The sequence below is a fragment of the Platalea leucorodia genome, assembly GCF_965183815.1.
Source record: "Platalea leucorodia genome assembly, chromosome: 15".
NCBI classification, from domain to species: domain Eukaryota; kingdom Metazoa; phylum Chordata; class Aves; order Pelecaniformes; family Threskiornithidae; genus Platalea; species Platalea leucorodia.
Window position 1 is genome coordinate 12056961 of NC_138837.1, and position 14015 is coordinate 12070975.

A 14015-nucleotide genomic window follows, 5' to 3' on the forward strand; every position below is an offset into this window, starting at 1 on the left:
GTTCTTCTGTTCAGCCTGGTCATCAGTCTCTCCATCTTTCTCCTTCCTCTTCCACCTCTCTTCATTGCGCACCTCATTATTGCTTCACAGGCTATTTCAGAGCACAGTTTCCTAGTGAAGCATACTAAGAACGAGAAAATTTCCTCTAGAGGGTGGGGGGAAGTTCTTTGGGCACAGGAGAGTAAGGAACGTGGATACGATACAGAATTCACTGATCTTGACTGCATTTCCTTGAAATACCCCATCAGATTGACAGCCAAAGTGTTTAGCTCAGTTATATACACAGAAATGGGAGCATGAACACAAAGACCCCTAGGGCCCTTGGTATCTTTGCAGCCATAGGGAGGAACGATCTTTGGTCACACTCCAGAAACTTAGGTTTTTTTCTTTTTGTTTCCAGTCTGAGGCAGCAGTGAGCAGCCTGAGAGGAGATTGGCCCCCTCTCTACTGTGGGAGGAAACCATATATGAAGATTGGAATAAGATCCTTAGATACGGAGGAGTTGAGCATAGCTTGAAAAACACAGTACTTAAGAGTAAAGAAAAAGAAGCCACCTGCGGTGCAGAAAGAGGCAGTAAGGCAAAAGAAGGATAAATGTTTGTTATAACTGCTTTCATTTCGAAAGCAAGAAAATTGCACAAGTCAGGCTGCACAAGGAACATCTATTGCTCCTGGCGTGCAGCTTCAGTCGGTTGGGAGACATTTCTCAAGGTGTGCTGATGGCATCAATGTCACTGATGCACAGAAAAAGCCACTGTCATTTCAGTCGCATTTTGGGAGGCGATAGGTTGCAAGTGCAAAGACGGTTTTCAAGGTTTCTGACAGTACTGTGCCATCTCACTGAAAACTGCTTAAAAGCTACAGAGAATGTAGGAAATTGGTGTCACCTTAGTTAAGGGAACCATAAATAAATGCTAAGCAGATGGGTGCTGTTTCCCCTTCTTTGTGCTTTGAGCTTTATTATCTTGTGCTTCTAACACCTCCCTGTCTCTTGCCCCACAGCTGACAACGAGAACAATATTGCCTCTAGCCAGCCCAGATCACCTCTAGCTGTTGTTGAAGAAAAGTGGAAACCGCAGCTCCAAAGAAATAACGCCAACAATAGTACGTAGCAGCGTTTGCTCTTCTGTCCCAGGCTTAACCTGTCCGCTTTGAGCAAGTGACTGTCTGAGAGGGTGCAGCAGCGATGGGCATTGCACAAGGCCCTTGTCCTCACTTGATTTCATCCGTAATTCATGTACTACCCTGCAGAGCAGAGCACCCACTCACATTACAGGAGCGCTCGTATGCAAAAAGTACTGGGAACCCTGGGGAGTTGGTAGGAAAGGTTTGTAAGGAAGATGCATTTGGGAACTCCTGGAAAAAGTTAACTTCTGATCCAAGGTCAGACTTCCCAGCCTGGGGTTAAAAAATGAATCCAGTCATCATGGTGTGACATAGGCATAACCTGTCACTCCCCGTGCTTTATGCCCAGCTCATCCTGTGAGCTTGTGCTTCACCACAGGAAAAGGTAATCAGAAAAGCAGTTCCAAAGCACTTGAGCTGAGCAGCCTGGGGGAAAGATGATACAAAAACATGGTGCTTTTGTGTTCTGGTATGGCCAAAAATGACATTCACGTTGCCCAAAATCAGCCCCAAAAAGTGGGGTTGCTGGAGTTCAGAGGAAGAAATGGAAACTTTGACTTCAGCACTGTTTGAGATGGTGAAGGAAGCAACTCCTCTTAAAATAACTGTCTCAAAGAAAAGGCTCAAATCACAAAAATGGAAAGATGTCCAGCTTTCCAGCTGGGCTAAGCTGTGAGCACCAGCCCGTAGACATGGATAGCGAAGGGCACACATGATTATAACTTACCTAGGCAGTTCCTCAGTGAACACCACAGAGATGCCGTTGGTTAAGGCACTGGATTGAGAGTAGATGGTGTGTGCTTTGTCTCAGTCCCCACAACAGGGAAAGCACGCAGATAAGCTCCTTGCTGCTCTAAGCAAGAGCAAGGCCTGTTCCTGGAGGTTCTTCCATCCAGAAACCCTTCGGGGAAGAGATCCAGGGTTGGAGATGTCTCTGCCATCATCTGGGCATGTTCCACCTCATTGGGTCTCTCTCAGAATTGTTTTGTGACTTCCTCCCCTCTCCCGTTGCAGAGGGGCAATTCTCATCTGGTGCTTTCTCTCCCTCCTTCTATTTCACTGCAGCATCCGCGAGCGGTTCGGTAGGGAACAGCGCGATCCCAGAGAAGGAGCGGCAGAACATTGCCGAGAGGCTCCTGAGGGTGATGTGCACTGACCTTGGGGCTCTGAGTGTGGTGAGCGGGAAGGAATTCATCAAGCTAGCGCAGACCCTGGTGGATAGCGGAGCTCGCTATGGTGCCTTCTCTGTCACCGAAATCCTTGGCAATTTCAACACACTGGCTCTGAAGCATTTGCCTCGGATGTACAACCAAGTGAAGGTGAAAGTCACCTGCGCCCTGGGCAGCAACGCATGCCTTGGCATCGGTGTCACTTGCCACTCTCAGAGCATCGGCCCCGATTCTTGCTACATCCTGACAGCTTATCAGGTGGAAGGCAACCACATCAAGAGTTACGTCCTGGGAATTAAGGGAGTAGACATTCGAGATAATGGTGATTTTATCCACCACTGGGTACAGAACGTGCTCTCAGAGTTTGTGATGTCAGAGATCAGGACGGTGTACGTCACAGACTGCAAAGTCAATTCCTCTGCGTTCTCCAAGGCAGGCATGTGCTTGCGTTGTTCGGCCTGTGCCTTGAACTCAGTAGTGCAGAGTGTGCTGAACAAGCGAACACTACAGGCTCGCAATATGCACGAAGTGATCGAGCTCCTGAATGTCTGTGAAGATCTGGCAGGATCCACGGGCCTCTCGAAGGAGACCTTTGGCTCCCTGGAAGAGACCTCTCCCCCGCCCTGCTGGAACTCGGTCACCGACTCCCTCCTGCTCGTCCACGAGCGCTACGAGCAGATCTGCGAGTTCTACAGCAGGGCCAAGAAGATGAACCTCATCCAAAACCTGAATAAGCACCTGCTCAGCAACCTGGCAGCCATTTTGGCTCCGGTGAAACAGGCGGTGATTGAGTTGAGCAATGAGAGCCGGCCCACCTTGCAGCTGGTACTGCCCACCTATGTCAAACTGGAGAAACTGTTCACTTCCAAAGCTAACGATGCTGGCGTAGTCAGCAAACTCTGCCACCTCTTCTTGGAGGCGCTGAAGGAAAACTTCAAAGTTCATTCAGCACACAAGGTAGCCATGATCTTAGACCCTCAGCAGAAGCTGCGGCCCGTCCCACCATACCAGCACGAAGAGATCATTGGCAAGGTCTGTGAGTTGATCAACGAGGTGAAAGAGTCCTGGGCAGAAGAAACAGAATTTGAACCTTCAACCAAGAAGCCTCGGGCAGCAGGGGAAGCCACAGCAGCTCAGGAAGAAGATTGGTTCGGGAAAAATGAAGTCTATGATTATTTGCAAGAACCTCTCTTCCAGGCCACCCCTGACCTCTTTCAGTACTGGTCATGTGTTACCCAAAAGCATACAAAACTAGCCAAGCTAGCCTTTTGGCTCTTAGCAGTGCCTGCTGTTGGTGCCAGAAGCGAATGTGTAAATATGTGTGAGCAGGCTCTCTTAATCAAAAGGAGACGGCTACTCAGTCCAGAAGACATGAACAAACTCATGTTTTTGAAGTCCAACATGCTTTAAGACTGTCTTTTAATTAAAACAAAACTTTAAAACACTGTTCCAAACAAAGAAAAAGAATTTTAAGTTCTAAACACTGTGGACCTCATTATGAATGCCCCTGGAAACCAAGTGCTTTTTTATATATATATAAAAATATAAATATATATAAAATTAAGTTTGAAAGGAAAGCTGAGCACGTGAGAGAGACAGCCCTCTGCCAGGAACGTGCTCCTTTCCATAGATAGTGTGTGGACTTGACAGACTTTCTAATGTTTTCAAGTGGGCAGACCAATGGGAGGCTGATGTTCTAAAGTCTTCAGGCAGCTGAGATCTAAAGTGACTTGAAGTTTCTTTTGTTTCTCCTCCACCCCACCTTTCCTCTTGTCCCCTGGGCCATCTTGCCATGGATAATCAGACTACATTGAACAGACCAGTTCTGCACTGGACTTTGCTCCTTTGAATAACTGTACACCTTGAGGGCATTTGTCTGCAGCCTTCTTGACATACGGTGCATGTTATCAGGGCAGCTGTGTTTTATGAACACCAGTATCTTTAGAAATCAGGAAGGGAGACTTTAAGGCATTTTTTTTATTTTATTTTTAACTTTTTCATATACGTTTTTTCCAAAAAACAAAAGTTACTCTTCTGTCTCCACTCCCAGTTTTGAGTTTAACATGTTAGCTAGTGATTATAAGTTTGATTTAAAACTAAGAGAAATGGTTCATGGCAGAAAATGTCTGTAATTGTTACGTTTCTTGGATTTATTTTTTTACAGCATAACTTCTTTTCTGAATTCCCAGTGCTAATTAGCTTCTCTCTGAATTTTGTACATCAGGGCTTCTCAAACTTGTTCTAGAGTAGCCCATTTGTGATGAAATAATATCCTTATGGGCACCACAGCAGTTGCTTATATGGCAAAGCTAGAAACCAGGAAAAGCACGCAAGCGGTGACAGCACAGATGTCTGTGGGCCACCAGCAAGCTTCCCAGGGTCTGCCAGCTGCCATTGAGAACCCTTGTACCTAAACTTTTTGTAAAAGAGTTCCTCAGTACCCACACTCAAAATAACCTTCCCAAGGCCAAGGACAAACCAAGGTGTATGATTTTTCAGGGGAACAAAGATCATCAGTTTTGTCAAACTGGGGTTTGAAGGAAGCTTAGGGAAGTGCATGGGCTCAAAGATCCTTCTGAATGTAAGTGCTCCTGATTGAGTGCGAAGAATATCTTCCCATTTTATTTGGAATGGTTTCCTCTAGTAGCACGAATGTCTTTTTAATACCTAGAGTGCATTACACTACTTGTTATGTTGCTGAATCGTTCTGGCTAGGACGGCCACGGGCCCTTAAACGTTCACACTTAGTGGCTCACCCCAAATGCAATTAGAGATCATCATAACGCAAAAGCATCTCAGTCACTCTGCTGTCCACCAAGGCCGGTGCCCTGCTGCGTCCAGTGCCCGTAGCCCCGCTTCATGGGCTGCTGGACGGGATCTCTGCAGGCTGTCAGGTTTGGTGCCTCTTGGACAAGTCCCAGCTTCTGGTGCCAAACTGTTCATTTTTCATCACTGATACTTGTATCCCGGAGGCAAATTGAAGCAAATTCTTATTTTTGAAGTAGTCTCTCCTACTTCCAGTAGCGTGCTCGGGAGCTGCGGTCACGGTGGCAGCAGACAGCATCAGAGGTTCGGGAGGACGGACGCGCTCAGCTCCAAGCAGGCAGGCTGGAGGCTGAAGCCCTTCAACAGAGCAGGGATGTTTTCTGGTTGCTGGCGGTGCAATGGTGAGACTGGGGGCCCTCTTTGAAGTGCTGCTGTTGAACAGATGTTAAACTAAGATCCCACCTGCCCATCTCTGGTTGTAATGGAAGTTGCAAATCCCAAGACATGAGAAGTGGCAGACCCGGTCTCTCAGGCTTTGTTTGCAGATGCTTTGAACCTGACAGGCACTGACTGACAGCTTCACTGCCATGGGGCTCAGACAGGGGAGCAGTTTGCATGCTAGAGACCTTCCCTAGGTCAAGGTCACTGAGGGTGGCTCTTGGCACCCAGCTGTCTTGCCCTTTTCAGCCTGGAAACAGGACCTACTGTTAGCATGAGTCTAGCATTTCGGTTGACCTCTCAGCATTTTTACTGGCATCAGGGCAAAACTAGTTTCCTAAATGTAAGTAAGTTCTGCATATGGATATCTTAAAAGACACAGTCTGCGACCCCACTGGCAGCGGCAGGGCTAGCAGCCCTTGAAGATGAGCTGCCAAGGCAGAGGCACTTGGACATCTTATTTCTCTGGCAGTGGCTTTTGCACATGGAGGTGTTGGTTGTAGGGCCAACTTTTCTTCTTGCTGGTTTTATTTTCTCCCGTACAAATCCTGCCTGCCCAGCCACCAGCTGGGGCCATGGTAACACATCTCTTTGCACTTGCAGTGCAGGAGAAACCTCTAACACACAATAACTAAGTCTCAAACTACAAGCAAAAAGCCCAAGTGAGATGTCTGCCGATTGCAAAGCATTTGTGCTGTGCTGCTGTTCCCACTGAAAAGCACAAGGTATCCTGCGGCCAGAAAACTTGGCTGGAGGATGAATCCAAAGCAAGATTAGCGTTTGAGGCTGCAGAGTGTGTACCATGCAGTTCAGCTGGTGGGCAGAACTGGGGACAGGATTTGTAGTTCTTTATCCTAATGGCACATTACACCTTTTTTCTTGGTTCACCTGAGACCCCGAGAGCCACTCCCAGGCTCTTTGATGCTCAGGTGAATGTGCAAAACCCTTGCATTCCTTTGAAGAGAAAGCTCCAAACCCTAACACTCCTTTGCCAAGGGACAGGCTGATAACTTCTGTGGGGTTTGCCAGCTCGGGCTCATCGTGTCATCTGTCTGCAAGACGTTAAGGGTGGGGAAGCGGACAAAGCAGAATCAGCACAGGTTTAAAGCCCTGGAACTGAGAATGAGGTAAAATTGCAGTCATTTGTGCAACCGTTTGATACCAGGCTGTGCACGTGGTATCACACAGCCAGGGCATGCAAACGGAAAGGCCACAGCCACCCTTCATTCCCAGCCCATCTCCCCTTCCCCTTTTTACAGTGTGATTTTGGCATCAAATCTGGAGCTTTCTTGCTGTGACGACCAAAGAGAGGGAGTGACTGGCCCTCTCCCCCGTCCCAGTAACTGTCACCTCCGAGGCAACTTTGGTTATAGTTGCACTAATGGTGGATGTTAAGCAAACATGCAGCGTTGTCTGGTAGATGAGATTCTCCCAAAGACTTAAAAACTCAACTTAGCAGCTGAAAACGCAAAATAAAACCTAAAGCCCTAAAATGGAGCAATCTTGAAAGTCGGTGAGAAGAGGAGCTGGTTGGCCAGCCCCCTTCTCCAGCGAGTCAGTGGAAGAAGCCACAGCTTTTCATGAGTCTTAAACGTGGTTACAAGGTGTTCTGCTCAGAGGAGCTCTTCATGCTCTGTCTTCTCACAGGCTGGCTTTTGTCTGAGGTACTTACGCTTCATTAAAAGGAGAGAAGCACATCTGGAGCACATGTATTTACCTTAAATGCCAAGCTTTTACTCCTATTTCTCTTTCTCTCTTCAAGACTTGGATTTGCATTCTAGGGAGCGTAGATGCTTTACACAGGTCTGAATTTTGGAAGCTCTTAATTTGCCAGGTTACTGGGATCGGCCCAGTGGTATGGAGCAGCACTTGCCATCCTGCGGTGGGAGACCGGAGAAGAGAGGGTCTCTTAGTTTGGCCGGAGCTGTCATGAGGTTCTGCTCCCTTTGAGCTGGGAGGAGAAGTCCTTGGAACTGGGATCATCCTCTGGTAGGTCATACTGGGAATTTGCCGCCTTCTTGTTTCCTTCCTTTACTCACACTTGAGCAATGTGTTGGGATACAGAAATGGTGTGTGTGTCCTCCAGACGTTCATTTGTTTCTGCTGCTTTCTCTGTGGCTGACCTTGCAGACTTCCAACTTCACAGTTTGCTTTGGGAAGGGTTATGAACTTCAGGTGGGGAGAAAGCACCAACAGAAGACGAACTGTAATGAAGGGCCTTCCAGTCCTGTCTGAAGATCCTTGTTACTAGAAAACTGGGAAAGTGGGATACAAAGGCAGAGCCCTTCAAAACAGAAGGTTGTTGCTGTGTGAGTACGGCAGCCAGAGGGTCAGTGGAGAACGTGGAGCCCAGATTTGTCTCCTGTCTGTCTCTTCTCCCCATGTCTCTTGCAGTAGGCAATAGTTGTGTTCTGGCTTGCAAGGTGGGCTCGGTGTCTTGTGCCTGGGTCAGCTTCAGATGGAAGTAAGCTTTTCCTTTTGTCAGAGCTACATGTCTGTTCTAAGAAAACTGGTTTGGTTGTATTTGAACTAGTGCAATCTGGAAAACTTTCTGTGAAAGCCGACTGCGGGCTCAGGTTTTGTCTAATTCAGTTGTCTGTTAATTGCTGGTTAAACCAGTTTAACTTTGAGCTAAATGGGTTTAAGCATCCACATGAACCACCTGCACTGGTTTAACTGCGCTTGCTGGGTGTTCTCCCCTGCTGATCAGAGAATACGTCCAGAAGCAGCTCAGGGAGTCAGGACCCTTAGGTGAATTTTGCAAATGAAGTTGTGGCAGATACTCTCAAAGCTTGGGAATGACTGAAAATAGAGGGGGGACACTTCTGGAAGTTGCTTGAGCTCTGAATTGTGGTATCAGAGTTAATAGAGTATTCAGTGAGATGTCTCAGGTTGGTTGGTTTGTTTTTCTCCAACTGCTTGCAATAACGTGGAAGGTTTAGCGTGAGAAGAAATTACCACGTGCGTTCATATTGGTGGATGAGTCCGCTCGGCCTTACCCAGTCTGAGGGACCGTTTCCACTTTCTGGATCCCGCAGTAGGCAAGCCAGCCGTCATGTTGCACAGGAGCAGGGTGACTGAGACGTTGTGCTACTCGGAGAATGCTGTGAGCATTTCTAGACAGCACCAGGTTACTGAGAAATCAAAAGACAGTGAAAGAGCAGCCAAAAAAAGTTATTCAAAGGCTGGGAGTGCTGCTTTGTACTGAGGAAGGACTCAGATCTCTAATTGCATCTCTCTGGCTAAGGGAGGTGGCGAGGAGCTCCTGTGAGCATCCAGAGGGAGCGCACGCAGGAGGGGACAAGTTGTTCCCTATGGAATAATTAAGAGTAATGGGATGAAAATGAACAAAAAGACACTAAAGGCAGATTCTGGGAAACCTTTTCAGGGGGGAGAAATCTGTTCATCTGGGGGGAGTCAACGGGAACGTTTTTTGAGCCCTATCATTTCAAACAAGGCCGTACGGCTACATGGAGCACGCTCCGTGAGGCACGAGGCTGCTTTGGACCTTGCCGAGAGAAAAGAGACTGGATGTAGAGGTGGGAAACGATTGCCTGCTTGTTGAGTCCAGTCCTGCCCGATAGGTACAGGAGGGTTCACAGAGCATCTTCCTCCGCATCCTCCCGCTCACCACCGGCACCAAACTCTTCCCAGCACTCCGGTGTATACGTTAGCCCGGTTTCGTAAAGGAGGGAGGTGGCTGACCAGCAGAAGGGGCAGAGGAGAAAACACCAGTCGAGGAGCAAATGTCTTGTCAACCCTTATACAACCAAGGTGAAACAATCAGGGTGGGGGAGAGTATTAAATGTTTTGCTGCTTCTGCTGTGCGTTTTCTGTGCTACACCATGATCTTGAATCCGTGGGATCCGTTGGGAATGCCCAGAAACATTGGCTGGGACTCAAGGTCCTGTGTCAGATGCTTCTGAAGCTGTTGCCCCGTAGCAATAAGAACTCCCTTTTTACGGCGCGTGGGACCTGTTCCCGTGCCACGGGTTACCATCTTCCCGGGGCCTCTGGAAACGCCACTGAACAAAACAAACAGTAATGGGAATACGGAGAGGTAAACCCAAGCACAGCTCCAAGTTGAATGCCTCGTTAGTACTGTGGGATAGTTCGCTTATGCTAGGCCAGAAATGGTAAACCAATGAGAGTGTATTGCCCTGAAATTTAATTTTATATATTGAATGTTTGGGGGAATTTCTGTTTTAATTTTTTTTTTGTTTGGCTGGTTAGTTGGGATTTTTACTACTCCTGTTAGAGTCCTTTGTTTTATAACTTGACGGAAGAGTTTTGCTCACATTAGACAACGGTGTATCCCGTAGACCCTTTAGGGTTTAATCATCTGTAGGCAGCTGAGTTTGAATTTTTTAGAATAGCTTCTGCAGTGAGTCACGTAAATGGCTCATGGATGCACAACCTCAACCACTGACTGAAAGGATTTTCTTCCTTCCCATCGTTCTAGCGTCGCTGACAGTGGTCAGCATGTCTTGGTACCCGGGTGAGCAGCGCAGCCTTAACGATAGGAATATTTTACAGTGGAGTTGATGAGTACAGGCATGTCAAACCCTTGCTTTTTACAACCAAAGTTCCTTAAAAACACAATTCCAGCCTCATCAGCCTTGAATGCTTGGTTTCGGTCTTCTGGGGGTTCTTGTGGCGGTCTCTGCGATGTGTGTGGATAGCGTGGTATTTTTTTTTCCAGTGGGCTGGGGGGTGGGAGGAGGTTGGTTTTTTTTTCCTTGCTATCTATGGAGAAGGACCTTTCTGCTCAAGGAAGGAGGCATGTGTTCTGGAAGGAGCGACAGTCTTAGGAGCTGTTTTCCCTGGTCCCTTTAAACTTACTGGGACTTTAATTTTATTTTTTTTTAATTATTTAAAAGGAAAACTGATAATGGATGAACTGAAACATTCGTGACAGGTGACTAGCCAAGGCTGTAAGTACAGGAGGAACGCACATCATCCAGACGTGAGGATTCTGGTCCATGCCGTAGCTAGAAAGTGTCATGCCGACAAACCAAACCATCAGGAAATCCTTGTTTGCAGCCAGTCTGAAAAGAGAAGCTGTTCCTCGTTCGTACGTTCATTTTCCGCAACCTCCTGTCGGGAGCTGAATTCTTGCTGTTTCATCAAGCCAACAATTAATGTTCTCCCTCCCCTCCTCGCCCTCCCTCCCCTCAGTAACTTGCGTGCGTTTCCCTCCCTTCTGTAGATGCAGATGTTCTAGGCAATACCACAGATGCACCTGCGTGTGTCTCTACCTGCGAGTGCAAGAATCTCATGTCATCTTAAAAAATACAAAAAAATATACAAAAAATATACAAAAAATATCTTTTTTAGGCCAGAGTTTTCTACAGGTATTAATGAATATTTTTCTTAATCCTTATAAGTTTTATGTGTTTAATATTTCTTAATACCGGTAGCATTAATTTATACTTTTGTAGCAACACAATATTTTTATAAACCGCCACCGCTGGCTTTGTCTTCATAATGGGGAAACGTGCGGGCAGCTGGCCCCGCGCGGTACCATGTACTGTATTTAAAAGGTTATCTAATGTCACACTTGCTGTGTTAATAAACAAAACAAAACCTGTTTGAAGTCTCATGTATTGTTGGTGTGGATCGAATGACTCAATAGAGAGCAATATTGCACGGGGTTGAGTTGCTGATTTTCATTGTGATATATGAACGCTTGAGGCCAACTCAAGTTCTTCTGATTTTTTCTTTTTAGGATTTTGTTTTGTTTTGTTTTGTTTTGTTTTTTACAGCTAAATAAATTCAGTGCTGTTTGAAACTTAGACTGACGTCAAATGAAAAGGATTATTAAAGAAAAAAAAAAAAATCAAGGTGTTTAAATGTTGCTGTTTTTACAAGTCTGTTGCTGTCTGAATGGAAATATTCCACAAGAGAGGAGGAATAGTTCCACTTAGCTTCCAAAGAAGCTGAGCGCTCCAGGCCAGAGCTCGGTTATTTGGAGATCTCTTAGAGACATGTTTCTGCAACATTCTTTTCAGAGTTGATGCCAAGGCAGAAGACAAACTGTAACTGTAAGAAAGCATCCGTTGCTTGAGGATTTTCATGTCAGTGTTGTATTTATGGTTTTACAATAAAACAACCTTTAGGAAAAAAAAAAGGTGTCTGGGGTTTTCTATTTTTCAAGCACGTGAATGGGACATCGCCCAGTGCCGAGTGTCTTCTTGTGAAGAGGGAGGACATCCATTCAAGTGACCTAAGTCTCAGCAGCGGGCTCTGTGATGGACCTCAAACTCCGCAGCGGGCTGCTCCCTGCGTCCCTCGCGCATCCAAAGCTCCCTAAAGCGTTTTCCAGAGCATCTCCTGTCCCGCGCTCGGTTGCCGGTGCAGTGAACCTGCTCCTCTCTCACCAGTGAGGCGTTTGTATGCAGCAGAAAGCGAAGCAGGACTCCTCGGCCAGCTGGCGGGGTTGTTCGGTGTGTTGTAATGCAGTGTCTGTATTCACACCACCAGGACAGATCCAGCTCAGCTGGCTTTCATGCTGGTAAAGCAGTGCAAGGCGATGCTGGGCAAGATAAGTCTTAGAACTCAAACGCACCATGTTTCTGCCCAGCGTGCTCGGAGGTTTTCGCTTGTATCAGATCCACCTGCAAATTTGCTTTCCCCCCAGGGGAAAAGAGGCACCCGGGCACTGAGCAGGCTCACCCCTTCCCACAAGACAAGGCCCTTGGCAGCTATTTATAGTGAGAGCCAAAATAGGAAAGGGCACAGAAATCTTTGCTTGGAGGCTCTGGCAGTCTGCACCTGCATCAGTGTCTCACGGGGTCCCGAGGATGCGATGGTGAGTGGGGATCGCTGGCAGTTCCGCATGCAGGAGCGCAGCCTTGCCGATGCTGTTTGGAGCTCCACAACCCACCTCCAAACGAAGCAGAAATGACCGGGGAATTGTCCCAGGTGGAACAAGTACACGGACCAGGAGTCAATGGAGAAGCAGCCCAAGCCTACCACTGGAAAATCCAAGGTACGTTGACCGTCAGCCTTCATGTATCCTTTCCTTCGACCTGTTGTGATATCCCTTGGGGTTTTCTAACCTTGCCCCTCACCCCCCTCAGAAAAAAGCAAGCAAAAAGTAACTCTTCCTGAGAATCCGGAAATTTGTAGTGGATTTGTCCATTGGGAAAAAACAAAACCCAAAGACACGGAATGACGATAGGTCTGGCAGTTGGATAAACTCTTGGCTAGTAGTCGAGTATGAAGATAAGTCATAATAATATATACAACTATCAGAATATAATAGTAGGAATGGCTGTAGCTTTGCAGTAGATTTGATGTAAAAGTGGTTTCCATAAACAATAAGATCGGATGCCCTCACATCCTAACCAGATAGGAGTCAGGAGTTGTTTGAAAATGTAAAAATATGAAGTGGATAATGTATGGCCAAAAGGCATAGAAGACTGGAGGACAGTGCTCCTTGACATGCCCCTGTCTCCCAGTACTAAATTGTCCTTTTTGCTAGACCCATTTAGAAGGGTAAGATTGCAAACGAAAGAGGCTTAAGCTAATCCTGTTTTATTTCCCGATTCTCTAATTTCTGCCTTAACAGGACACAACTACTTTAGCCTTAGTAGCAAAGGAATGGTAGCTGAGAATTCAGGCTCTGCTGGAGGTACCCCGTAGTTCCCTCTAATTTCAGACGGATCGATGAATCTAGCAAAGCTAATGTAACCCACCATCTCCAATCTGATCTTCAACACTTTGCCTTCCTCGGAGTTTCGTTCATCCTGAGATCCCGTATGTGGGAACGGGGAACAGCAGCCCCGGGGTGTTGCACAACAGACCCAGATGAGCAGGTGAAGCCGCCGCACGCGTGCGTGTGTGTGTATGGGGGGGTGTGGTGGCCGTGTGCCCCCTTCAGCCTGTGGGTGAACAGTGCATCTTGACTCACGCCATGTAATCTAACGTCTCCGTCCTGGTAGCTGCAATTTCTGCCTTCTGCTGCTTCTCCATCACCTGCCGCCCCTGAGCGGGACGGACAGGGCAGGCCCAGAGGTCATGGCTAGGCTCGACCAAGAGTCCAGATCATCAGGCAAGCTCCTGGTGATGAGGCAGGTCTGAGGTCAAGCTGGGAAGTCAATCTGCAGCCCGGGGTCGGGATCTGGTGAGGGTAGCCAGGGTCAGACACAGCCCAGCAATCGCTGGGCAGGTCCACGGTGATGGGACAGGGTGGAGGTCAAGCTGGGAAGTCAGGCTGTGGTCAGAGTTCAGATCAGCCAGGCACGGGCATGGCTGCGGCTGAGCTGGAGACCTACAGGGACTGAAGGTCCAGAGCCAAGCTGAAATGGGGCTCCTGGGCCGTGGGCAGGGAGTGGATGAACACCCCAGGTGAGGCTGGTCAGGGCCACTGAGACACGTTAGTGCTCCCGGGTCCCTGAGAGGCTCGGGCTGTTGGGTTGGGCAATGCTCCCTGTCCAAGCCCCTTGCTCTCGCCTTACATTCCTTGCTGGAGATTCCCTGTGGCTCCTGAAGCAGGACAGCACAGGCCAGCTG

General features: G+C 47.7%; 1 protein-coding gene across 8 annotated transcripts in view; it reads left to right on the forward strand.

Moving 5' to 3' along the window:
- The window catches only part of ZNF618 (zinc finger protein 618), a 166553-nt gene extending 155009 nt beyond the window's left edge, over window positions 1-11544 (forward strand). For all 8 annotated transcript variants that reach the window (XM_082327481.1, XM_082327474.1, XM_082327478.1 and 5 more), the window contains 2 exons: window positions 1003-1104; window positions 2191-11544. In XM_082327481.1, the coding sequence (XP_082183607.1) occupies window positions 1003-1104; window positions 2191-3704 (1616 nt within the window). In that variant the 3' untranslated portion in view covers window positions 3705-11544. The remainder of the gene's footprint in view (window positions 1-1002; window positions 1105-2190) is intronic.
- The last annotated feature ends 2471 nt before the right edge of the window (window positions 11545-14015 follow it).